Here is a 13,096-nt window from a genome sequence, read left to right on the forward strand (position 1 = left end):
TCATGAACTTATATTTGATTTACAATAGAATATAGATAACATATCAAACATTGAAAGTGAGACATTTTAAAATGTCATGCCAAATATTGGCTCATTTTGGATTTCATGAGAGCTACACATTCCAAAAAAGTTGGTACAGGTTGCAATAAGAGGCCGGAAAACTGAAATGTACATATAAGGAACAGGAGGAGGACCATTTTGCAATTTATTAGGTCAATTGGCAACATGATTGGGTATAAAAAGAGCCTCTCAGAGTGGCAGTGTCTCTCAGTAATCAAGATGGGCAGAGGATCACCAATTCCCCAATGATGTGGCAAAAAATAGTGGAGCAATATCAGAAAGGAGTTTCTCAGAGAAAAATTGCAAAGAGTTTAAAGTTATCATCATCTACAGTGCATAATATGGATAGTATCATCCAAAGATTCAGAGAATCTGGAACAATCTCTGTGCATAAGGGTCAAGGCCGGAAAACCATACTGGATGCCTGTGATCTTTGGGCCCTTAGAAGGCACCGCATCACATACAGGAATGCTACTTTAATGGAAATCACAACATGGGCTCAGGAATACTTCCGTAAAACATTGTCGGTGAACACAATCCACCGTGCCATTCGCCGTTGCCGGCTAAAACTCTATAGGTAAAAAAAGAAGCCATATCTAAACATGATCCAGAAGCGCAGGCATTTCACATGTTGCAGACAGCATAGCTGCCCTAGCATACGTCAACCGTCAGGATGCGTTCGTTCTTGACAGATGTCGCAACTCGCCCGACACCTCCTCTGGAGTCAGCAGTGGGTGGTGTCCCAGCAGGCAATTCAAATCCCGGACGACCTCGATCAGACAGCCGACGTGATCTCTTGGCAGATCGCTCCGTGGAAGTTGGTGACTCCATCCCCGGAGTCCAGCTCATTGGGAGCAGTGCGGGCTGGCACTTAGGTACTCTCTAACGAGACCTCCTTGGCACGGATGCCTTTGCGCACAGCTGACTGCGGGACAAGCGGGATTACAGTTTTCCCCCCGTGTTCATGCTATTTGGCCAATCAGGTGAAGCCCCAGGAAGTGTCAGCTAAGCTCAGATTGATTTGTGAGGTGTCTGTCAATTTAGTTGCGACCGTGTGCCGTTATACGATGGCGGAGGAAGAAGAGAAGAGTGAGGTAATTGTGGTGGCTGACGAAGACCTTGTGGTGAAATATAACAGCACTTCAGCTATATGGAATTATTTTGGATTTAGGAGAGATGACGCATTACAAACACAGGTACTGTGTAAAACATGTGAACAGTGGTGGCAACTTCAAGAGGAAACACGCCTCATTATTGCTACCTACGACCATACGACTGTAAAGCTAACCCGTCCCACCACTAAGATTGAGTATGGTCACGTAACGAGACTGCGCAGCACAACTACGTTTGATTGGTGAAACACAGTCATGTGGTAGAGCCTTTAGCAAAAGTCTCTCTCTCTCTCTCTCTCTCTCTCTCTCTCTCTCTCTCTCTCTGTCAAAATAAAACATTAAAACGAGGCGTACACGGGGGGAATAACAACAATGACGCGTAGAATACCAAATAGGTAAAAAGTAACGAGCTCATTGTAGTCTAATGTAGCGGAGTAAGAGTACAGTTTCTTTTTTGGAATAGTCTCTTAAATTTTTTCTGTAACATTAAGTGGTTTTATGAATTGAACAGCTGAGTTTGTCTATTGCATTTAGGCCATTTAATATCTATAAGCACTAAGCACGTTACTTTTGTTGTTGAAGCTGACGGACTTCAACAACCAGACAAAGAAACACAAGGGCTTAAATACAAAGGATAATGAGAGGGCTAACAAGGCACAACTACAAAGAACTACAACACATTTCAGGGGTACTTTTGACTACCATTGTATTTTTTCCTTCTACGGTAGTCAATGGGGCAAAATCTGTCTGGTTGGAAGCATTCTTCAATCTTTCACTGTGTTGATCAGAACAAAGACATTTAAACAGATTTGGAACAAATCGAAGGTGATCAAATGAAGACAGAATTGTCATTTTTGTGTGAAGTATCCCTTTAAGAGGGCAGCAATATGTCATTTAATTAGGAAGACTATAGAGGCCGCAATACAGGGCAACCATATCATAGAAAGAGAAAAGTAGAGGACCAGTAGGTATGATGATAAAATTTTCAAACACCCCTTAACTCAAAATGGATCACATTTCTAGACAGAGCTGAAAATTCCCTTTACGACGACACCTGAATTGTGAAAATCAGTTGAGGATTGCGAAAGTTATGATATTTATAATAACAGGGAATATATTAAAATAGTTAACATTAATAGTTAACTGAAGTTTCCAACGCTGCAGGGGTTTGCACTCGATGTAGTTACCATCGTATTAAGGAAAAACATACTCCCACCAGGCGGCCAGAAGTAGATATTAAAATACGCGCACATTTCAGTACTACGCAGTTTGGAACACATTGTTGAGACAGAATGTTCGCCGCGAGTGGTTGCCATGTCTTCATACCTAGTACCAGGTTAAAGAAGGAAAACAATATACTCTAGGGCCAGAGAAGCCACAGAGGCTGTATGTTTTTTTTTTCGTAATTAACTACAAAGCCAAAAATATGTTGCGGTTGCGACAACGCGTCTTCTCATGTTGACACAGGGAAGAGATCATGCGGGCATTAGAAAGAGCGATACATAAAATAAAAGGTCCGTCGATTTTAAGTATAAAAAGAAAGAAGGAAAAAAGTTAGGCGGAGCTAAGGCTTTTAGCAGAGATACTCATATATATCTATGCAGATACTTTCCAGCAGAGAGACGTTGGAGAGATAGATCATCTAAGAGGTTGCTTTGATTCGGATCAGTATATGTGAAACATTGGTTTTCTGTTTGTTAGAACCAAGATATGATGTTGTTGTAATATTAGCTGTGTGACGAAGCAGTTTTGAGTGTCATTGTTTATCTAGCACTGCTTTAATACTGTACACATCCAATAACTGGAGAGAGAGCAAGAGAGCGTTGGCACTAAAACTAGAGAAAGCTAAGGTTAGCCAAAAGGACGATACAGTAGGTTTGTCATTATGCACTTCTTCTTAATGAAAGTCGTAGAAGTGGTCAGAAAAGTCTGGTCCAAAGTCTAAATCTAGTGAAAGAGTTGCTAACGTAACAACACTGGTAGTAATTTCCACTGTGGACAAGGGGGACATGTCCTCTCAATTTTCAAAATCCTTTCGTGTCCCCCCCTTTCAAATGATTTCTTATGAATTTTAACCGCACACCGTCATCGCCATGGAGAAGTTGGACCAAGCAGTCTGCCTGTGTCGATGCATGCAAAGTAAATCTCTCACTGAAAGGTTGTTTTCAATCACGTGGACGGCAGCAATTGATTTTCTAAATAGGAATTTAGTTTCCCAAAAATGCACTTAATACGACTGCCTGTAGTATTGCCCTTTTTCCCAGTGCTGAAATGTCCCTTTATAGAATGGCTCGTTTTTGTAGCACGCGCTTGTTTTCTAAATATTTCCGGTAATTTTTTACCCGATGTGCATGTGGTAGGTGAATATTGTTTAATGCAATACCTTTTCTATGTGTAGATAGGACTGTAACAAAGTTCCATAAAAGGGAAGGAGGAGGGAACCGGCGAACATTTCACAAACTTTAATTGATCAAATCAAATAAACAATTACAAAGAAGTAAAAGACCGGCAACAACCTCAAGGTAGACTGCCGGCCACAAAACATAAATACAAACTTAATATATGTCCGGGCCCGGTCCTTTCTCGTCAACAGTCCTGCCGCTCGTCCTCTTAAGCTCCCGATCTCCTCCGTGAGATATGCGGGAACAGTGTGCGCACAGCTGATTCCAACTATTACTCACGCCACCAGCCCCACCTCACCTTCCTCACCTTCCTCACCACAGACCCCCATCGCCCCTAACAGGCCGGGGGCACCACCGAGTACCACTGTACGTAGAACTCTTACTCCGCTACATTAGACTACAATGAGCTTGTTACTTTTTACCTATTTGGTATTCTGCGTGTCATTCTGCGCAAAACAAAAATGTCAGAATAGTAAAAGTGAGAAACAGCAGCTACATTTTGCGGTGTCTTCTGTGTCTACCAAAACAAACGACATTTCAGCATAAACTCAACATCCAACTTGAGGAAACATGTACGTTTCCTAAGTTCGTTCTCTTCTCTTTATTTGTATATTTTTTTTTGCTGTGGATAGGCGAATGATTGTCTTTTAGGTTACACATATTTTAAACATTTCCTATATATACATACACACATATATGAACACGCACAAACAGAGAGAGAGAGAGTTTAATGCTGCCTTGTTCTTGTTCTGCCTCCAGAGCCTGGTAAGGAAGTATAAAGGTTTGAACATTTTTGTTACTTGTGCTTATTTATTTTTTATTATTTTATTTTTGAAGTACTTGAATCTTTTAATTTAAGCTATTTTTTTAATTATTAGATGAACTATAATTTGCCTAAAGAGGATTATTTTGTATTTTTGTCTGTCTGATTGAATGCTTGTGTTCAAAAATCAATCAGACGTTACTCAACAGTTACTCAGTACTTGAGTAGTTTTTTCACCAAGTAGTTTTTTCTCTTACTCAAGTAATTATTTGGATGACTACTTTCTACTTTTACTTGAGTCATATTATTCTGAAGTAACAGTACTTTTTCTTGAGTAAAATTTTTGGCTACCTATGTGGTTTCTTTAAAATAAATAAGCTTAAAATGAGACTATTGTTATCCCCTTTTAACAGTAGTTAGTGTATTTTTTAAATTTGGTATTGCATAGTCGTTGTTTTGGTAGGCTATGTTTAGCTGTTTTCTTATAATGGAGTTGTTCTTTTAACATCACTTTATGACAAGGCTTGACAGAAAGGCTTCCCTGGTCGTTCGTTGTTTAGGTACGTTTAACCTCGTTAAGCGTTTTAGAAAGTCATCCGGCTCGTCTCATCCCGATGCAGATTCAGATTTACAAACCATTTTTTCATCAGTTTTGAGGTCAATACTTGCATTTCCCTTTCATGAACATCAACGAGATTTGGATGTGCGTATACTAATGTTGCGCCCCGATTTGCCTACTATGTAGTAAGAGAAAACTGTCACGGATTAGGACAAAACCCAAGCGTAAGCAGACAAAGGATTAAATAATAAACATATTAACGTAAAAACAAAAACCCACGATGCCAAGGCGATGGCAAGGCCAGTTAAACATACACTGGAGGACAGGAACTTTCGATTCTTGACCCTATCATTTACTCACCCTCCAGTTGTTACAAACCTGTATACATCTCTTTGTTTTGGAGTAGATTTACAGTAGGCCTAATTTTTTCACCAGAATGCAGTGGAAAATTACAGTTCCAAATTTGCTGCTGTAAAACGAGTGATGATCTTGAGATTATTTACGTATGATTCAGAACTTTTATGCAGGCACCTTTTATGTAGGTGTACAAAGTTTCATTCACAATGTGCTGTTATCTTAGGTTGAACACCAAAGACAAACAGAGTGTTACTGCATTGAGATTGCCCTGTAAGACTTATCAAAACCTCAGTTTGTTTTGTAAGAGTCTAAAATTTGGCTTTGAGGTTTGCGAAATTTACTGGAGCTCAAATCTTGTGCAAATTTTTCTTGTGAAACTACCATATGAGAGTATTGAAACACTATATCCACTGAAATCCAAGTTTATGTAATAGCAGTGCTACATTCTCATTTGGAAAATGCACAAATTGATTTGGTGCATTTTTACATTAATTCAGCAATCTCAATTTATTTATTAATTTATTTTTAACGCACAATTAAAAACAATTACAGATTGACCAATGTGCTGTACAAAGTTATAATTAGAAATAAAACAACAACAAACAACAAGAAACATCACATGTCGTAAAATGTACCGAAAAGATACGTTTATAACTTTTCTTTAAAAGTGTATAAAGTTTGTGAAGTTCTAATGTGCATAGGTAATCTAAACTCCGGAGTTTAGGTTTGGCTACCTCAAAAGGGTGGTCACCCCTGGACTATAATTTGGATTTTGGAACAGTTAACGGTCTCTGATTGGAAGATCTATGACTTCTTCCTGGTTGATGTTGACACAGGAGATCAGAAATATAAGGGGAAGCAAGACCATTTAAATAAGCAAAAGCACTTTGCCTGGATACCAGTGTAGGGACATTCCCTCTGATCCCCACAACTTGATCAAGCTGAGATAGTAAGACCTCACGGTCAATTGTATCGAATGCAACACTTTAATCTAATAGTAACATCCCGACTGCATCACCTGAGTCAGTGGCCAATAAAATGTTGTTTAAAACTTTTACAAGCGCTGTCTCTATAGAGTGGAGTTTTTTAAACCTGATTGGAAAGCATCCAGAACGTTATTTTCATTCAGAAAAATCTACAGCTGGTGCAGAACTACTTTCTTCAAAATAATTTATAGAAAGGAAATATTACAGATAGGCCTGAAATTTGATAAAACTGTTGGGTGAAGATTAGGACTTTTTAAAGGGGGTTTAAGAATAGCATGCTTTGAACAGTTGAGTACAGTTCCGGAATCAAGGCACTTATTAGTAAAAACTAAAAGAAAAGGGCCAATCGCATCAAATACTTCTTTAAAAAGGTGGGGACAAACACAGAGGGACCCGGAGGGCTTAAGTGGATTAATAATATCATGTAAATGAGAAAAAGGGTCAAACTGGCCAAAAGTGGCACTGCAAATTTATAACACATTTCTTTTTTTTATTACACTTCCAATGCGTATCCACTACATGGAATTCAACAATGCAAAACAATGTTCAGTGCTGATACTTTAACACTAAACTCAAAAGATCTATAGCACAACAGATTACAATAGCCAGGCCATTTACCTTATTCTGATGACTTACACTGAATTGAATCAGACAGTTTTGCTAAATCTGGGCAGTAGCTGCTGGTAGTTAGTCTCAAACAGGCCTCCAAATTGTCATTAGTCATGGTGTATCAGTGTTTTGACTAATTTATTTTCACGTGCGAAAAGGTTTCCATAGATAAATTGAGCCAAACAGTGCTCTCAGTGAGGTGGTACATTTTATGATATTTTGATACTTCTCTTCTGCAAGAAGGTTCCAAAACTGTCCAATGGCCCTTGCCTTCATGTCAGTCTGCAGTGCTAAAATCTCCTCCTCCTGCTGATGGGTTTATCTGAAACAGCTTTCCCATGTCTGGGGCCAGGGACTCAACCTCATGCTCATCTCTGAATGGAATGCACATGAATGTAGCAGTCATAAAAACTTTTGTCAAAGTCTGACCTTTCAAATTAGCTAAATATAGCACTGACTGTCAGGTTGTGCTGGCTCCTTTCCTTGCTTGTGCAGTTCAGATAAGATGTTTTGAATTCGTGCCGCACAGAGGACCCAGACGCAGATTGATGCCGGCTGCACCGGACTGGAAAGCCTGCAGCTGGTTGGCTTCGACGCTGGAAGGGATCCCGGCGGCCTCGACACCCAACAAGAACCCGGCGGCCTTGACCCTGGAAGGGAGCCTGACGGCCCCGACTCTGAAAGGGAGCCTGGTGGTCTCGACCCTGAAGGGCAACCCAGCGTTATCGACCCCCCCCCTCGCAACGATCCCTCTGTCTGCTGGGTCCTACACTGGCTGATTCATTCTGCATGAGATACAAGGACAGAGGACCCATACGCAGACAGCGGGTAAGGGGTTTTATTTACAAAGGACAAAACAAAAACCCACGATGGGTAAAACGAGAACAAGGGTGTAAACATAACATAGAAATAGGAACATGGACTGACTAAACTAGACAAGAATAGAGATAACAGGAAAATAAGTACAAATAACTGGACTAGACTACACTGACTGAGACAGGAACTTACCACACAATCACAATGAACCAGCACAGGACAGAAGACACGGGGGCATTAATTAAAGGAACCAATCAAGAGGGGAACAGGTGTAGGGCATGAAATAATTAGCAAAAATTAGGAAACGAGATGATGGGAACAGAGACGAGACCGGAGAGAGTGTATGGCAAGCCATAAAATCACCCTCTCCACATAAACATGAGGTTCTGTCTTGATCCTACCACAAGACCAAGAGAAACCTGACATGATGCGGCAGAATCATGACAGCTGCAGCTTAGATGCGAGTAACTGTAGTTTTCTTTTGAACTCATTAACTGAGCTGATCATGTTGAGCACCTTTTCCTTGCAGCTCTAAATTGAGCTCATTCAGCATGTTAGTCAGCTCAGTCAAAAAGGCAAAATCTAAAAGCATCGCCTGTGCAATCGACCTATTAGGCACCCCTGACTTAGTATCTCATCAGCACTTTGATCAGATAAAGAAGAGATCAGAGGCAGTGTGGTCTCCTTAAACATAGAAGAAAGCAATGATTTTCTACAGTATATCTATATATTATGGCTTTATAAATCACCTTTTACCTTCAGTACCCTGGTTAATCCTAAAGCCAGATTTAACACAGCCGGTGGCCAAACTCTCCAAATGACACTTTCATTTGCAAGAGTGAGAATTTGAAACATATTGTATGTGTTCATAATATTTTTATTTATTCAGGAGGACAATATGGATAGTTTAAAATTCAGAGAGAAAACGCATAACTGAAGATGACCTTAAAAGCAACCAAAAGTAAGTTAACACGTGCACTTGTGTTTTTAAGTGAGGGTGTATGGGGCTCTGAACTTTTTTGCATTTGTAAAGTGAAGTTTTAAACAGATATAGTTGACTGTAAACATTTGAACAAAGAGATGTTCTTGTATGTCATGATGCATTGGGTTGACGTCTGGTTTAAAGGGACTACAGGTGGTTCATGAAAATGTTTTTGGGAATTTAGTCAGTTGACCTCAGGTAATGATATTTTAATTAAGATTTTATTTGTAATGTGATGTGCAGCAATACATTTACACAGAACTGACAAAACCGGCAACAATCGGACAAACGCTAATAATTTCAGGGGTAATAGGACACAAGTTTTGGTGGGCATCCATTTTCTTTTTTTAAGTATATATAAGTATATATTTAAAAACTTTTTCGCAGTTGGGGCCCGGCTCATTTCTGTGTATGTGTAAATGTAATGTTCAATCGCAGAAATTCTTTATTTTAGGGTTGATCTATTGCTTGAACAAATCCTATAGTACAATACACTCTCTTTTTCTTATTCTCTACCAGCATGGTTTTTAAGACTCCTTCCGGTTGTGCTTTTCTTCATCTGTTACTATTGCTCACAGATTTACTTTGACAGGTCAGTACTGTTTTAGTTATTTTATCTTTGTCCTTTATGACCGCACAGGCTTGCTTCTTTGATCTTCATTTGATTGAGTCAACATACCACCAGAAGGTATATGTTGCTGCTGATCTTAACAGAAGCATTTTTCTTTTTCTTTGAACTATGGTAGCAGTGGAAACTCTCCTCAGCCGACTGTTTCTCAGTGTGATATTAATGTCTCAAAGAGGAAGTGGAGCAGTCTTCCTTTGAAGTAAGTCAGATTCAAGCGTGTGTGACTGTGTTTGTGTGACAGTATGTGGAGAAGAAATTGCAATTGCGAGGCTATCATTGCCATATATTACACACAGTTACAAGTTAATTTAAAATGAAACTTCCAGTGTTTTTAATTTTGTGGTATGTCGGGTGAATTTTAACAAATGGCTAACTCCTCCCTTTTGAAGCACTACGGTGGCTGGCACATGAATAAGCTGTTGTCACATATTCGCTTCTTTGCCGTAGATTAATAGTAAAGTTGGTTCTTATATTGTGATTTTAAAACAACTACTGTGGTATCAAACTCGCTGTAATGACAAACAGTTAAATGTACAGTAACTAGTATTGACTATTTAAATAACCCCCGTGTGAAAATCAAGATTTTAATGTTTATATATTTATGTGATGTTTTTAATATGCTTTAAGGTGAAGCATGTGCAAATATATCATTTTAAACCATTGCTGAGTATTTTCTTTATAAAACTGCAGTTTACCAAAGACAGTTTTAAAAAATGCTGTTAATGACGCCATAAACCTGCAACCAATCACATTAACTAATTTGACCCCATAGATCAGCAGTTTGAGGCATTTACATTTAGTCATTTTACAGACGCTTTATCCAAGGCGACATACAAAGAGTTCAGAGAGCAATAAGTGATATGTCAAACAGGAGCAATTATAAAATAGGTGCTAATACAAAGTTACTAGTTTCAACAAAGTTACTAGTTTCTCATATTTTCCAGTGCTAAGTCAGTGTTTACAATAGCAGATAAAACCGTTCAGTGTGTAGCGTGTCATGATTTTAGTCTTAGAATATATGAGCCAGTCATCCTCACTAAAGATTTTATTAAACACGTTTAATATTTATGACTGGCACTAGAGATGGTGAAGGCTACAGGCAGAAACAATGGCAGAAATGCAGACAAAACTTCTTGAAGATGGTCGCCCACTGCAGGAGTTTGAAGGCTAAAGACATCAGTGGTAAAGGATGGGAATTCTTCATTGTGATGTCATTCAACCCCCAATAATCGATACAGGGGTGAACTTTTGAACTGTTTGATAGGAAATCAATTTCAACACCTGCATGAACTGAATCAACAACCAATGCAGAAAAAACACCCAATGAAATGAAACCAAAGGTGGAAAGAATTAAAAAAACAACAAAGATATATTTGCATTCAAAAGAATTACATTTAGATTTACAGTGGGGCAAAAATGTATTTAGTCAGCCACCAATTGTGCAAGTTCTCCAACTTAAGAAGATGAGAGAGGCCTGTAATTTTCATCATAGGGTACACTTCAACTATGAGAAAAAATTCCAGAAAATCACACTGTCTGATTTTTAAAGAATTTATTTGCAAATTATGGTGGAAAATAAGTAATTGGTCATCTACAAAAAAGCTAGATTTCTGGCTCTCACAGACCTGTAACTTCGTTAAGAGGCTCCTCTGTCCTCCACTCGTTACCTGTATTAATGGCACCTGTTTTAACTAGTTATCAGTATAAAAGACACCTGTCCACAACCTCAAACAGTCAGACTCCAAACTACACTATGGCCAAGACCAAAGAGCTGTCAAAGGACACCAGAAACAAAGTTGTAGACCTGCACCAGGCTGGGAAAACTGAATCTGCAATAGGTAAGCAGCTTGGTCTGAAGAAATCAACTGTGGTAGCAATTATTAGAAAATGGAAAACATACAAGACCACTGATAATGTCCCTAGATCTGGGGCTCCAAGCTAGATCTCACCCTGTGGGGTCAAAATTATCACAAAAACGGTGTGCAAAAATCCTAGAACCACACGGGGGGACCTAGTGAATGACCTGCAGAGAGCTGGGACCAAAGTAACAAAGGCTACCATCAGTAACACACTAAGCAACCAGGGACTCCAATCCTGCAGTGCCAGACGTGTCCCCCTGCTTAAGCCAGTACATGTCCGGGCCCGTCTGAAGTTTGCTAGAGAGCATTTGGATGATCCTGAAGAAGATTGTGAGAATGTCATGTGGTCAGATGAAACCCAAATATAACTTTTTGGTAAAAATTCAACTTGTTGTGTTTGGAGGAGAAAGAATGCTGAGTTGCATCCAAAGAACACCATACCTACTGTTTTTCTGCAAAGGGACCAGGACGACTGATTTGTAAAGGAAATAATGAATGGGGCCATGTATCGTGTGATTTTGAGTAAAAACCTCCTTCCATCAGCAAGGGCATTGAAGATGAAACGTGGCTGGGTCTTTCAGCGTGACAATAATACTAAACATACCGGCCAGGCAACGGAGGAGTGGCTTCGTAAGAAGCATTTCAAGGTCCTGGAGTGGCCTAGCCAGTCTCCAGGTCTCAACCCCATAGAAAATCTTTGGAGGGAGTTGAAAATCCGTGTTGCCCAGCCCCAAAACATCACTGCTCTAGAGGAGATCTGCATGGAGGAATGGGCCAAACTACCAGCAACAGTGTGTAAAAACCTCGTGGAGACTTACAGTAAATGTTTGACCTCTGTTATATACCCTTTGTTGGCAATGACAAAGTATTGAGATTAACTTTTGTTATTGACCAAAAACTTATTTTCCACCATAATTTGCAAATTAATTCTTAACAGACAATGTGATTTTCTGCATTTTGTCTCTAAAAGTTGAAGTGTACCTATGATGAAAATAACAGGCCTCTCATCTTTTTAAGTGGGAGAATTTGCTAAATTTGGTGGCTGACTAAATACTTTTTTGCCCCACTGTATATTTAGTCATTTAGCAGATGCTTTTATCCAAAGCGATTTACAGAGAGTTTAGGGAGCAATAGGCGATATGTCATACAGGAGAAATAATACAATAAGTGCTAATGCAAAGTTACTAGTTTCAACAAAAGCTAGACCACTACCTGTTGAGAGAAATTGAGAAGTTAGTCGTTTTTTTGAATGTTGTGAGAGATGTGGTTGACCGGACTGAGTTAGGAAGAATGTTGTGAGGCGATTTACTGCCCTTTTGAGAAGGCAATACAAGACGCTACTGGTTCGCTGAACGCAGGTTCTTGATGGGGTGTAGGAGGGTGTGAAAATATGCCGGTGCTGATCCAGTGATAGTCCTGGAGGTAAGCAGTAGTGACTTGAATTTGATATGAGCTTCAACCGGTAGCCAGTGGAGAGAGATGAAAAGGGGTGTCACATGAGCCCCTTTGGACTGTTGGAAAATCAAGCATGCTGCTGTGTTTTGAACCAGTTGGAGTGGTTTTATAGCCGTTGCAGGAACACCATCAAGGAGAGCATTGCAGTAGTCCAACCTTGAGATGGCCTGGACAAGGAGTTGTGCTGTGTGCTCAGTGAGATGGGGTCTAACCTGTCTAATGTTGAAGAAGGCATATCGGCATGACCGCGTTGTCCTTGCAATGTGATCATTGAAGGACAGCTGTTCATCAAATATGAATCAGAGGTTCCTGGCTGTTTAAGAAGGAGTGATTGTGGTATTGCCAAGTTGGGCAGGGTGTGCCGGAAATATGAGTAGTTCTGTCTTGGCAGGGTTCAGCTGGAGGTGAGGCTCTTTCATCCAAGCCGAGATGTCGTCTAAGCAGGCTGTTATGCGAGCTGTTACAGTGGTATCGTCTGGGTGAAATTAGATGTAAATCTGGGTTTCGT

The 13,096-nt window shown here is 39.8% G+C and overlaps 1 protein-coding gene across 15 annotated transcripts in view; it reads left to right on the forward strand.

Moving 5' to 3' along the window:
- st3gal4 (ST3 beta-galactoside alpha-2,3-sialyltransferase 4) overlaps positions 1 to 13,096 on the forward strand; it is a 45,513-nt gene that overhangs the window by 15,242 nt on the left and 17,175 nt on the right. For 6 of the 15 annotated variants that reach the window (XM_079466045.1, XM_079466049.1, XM_079466042.1 and 3 more), the window contains exons 2-4: positions 8,554 to 8,625; positions 9,166 to 9,238; positions 9,393 to 9,473. In XM_079466045.1, the coding sequence (XP_079322171.1) occupies positions 8,604 to 8,625; positions 9,166 to 9,238; positions 9,393 to 9,473 (176 nt within the window). In that variant the 5' untranslated portion in view covers positions 8,554 to 8,603. Of the gene's footprint in view, positions 1 to 7,343; positions 7,677 to 8,553; positions 8,626 to 9,165; positions 9,239 to 9,392; positions 9,474 to 13,096 lie in introns of all 15 variants that reach the window. The other 9 variants (XM_079466041.1, XM_079466053.1, XM_079466048.1 and 6 more) reach the window with 2 other exon arrangements.

The sequence above is a fragment of the Barbatula barbatula genome, assembly GCF_947034865.1.
Source record: "Barbatula barbatula genome assembly, chromosome: 10".
Classification (NCBI taxonomy): domain Eukaryota; kingdom Metazoa; phylum Chordata; class Actinopteri; order Cypriniformes; family Nemacheilidae; genus Barbatula; species Barbatula barbatula.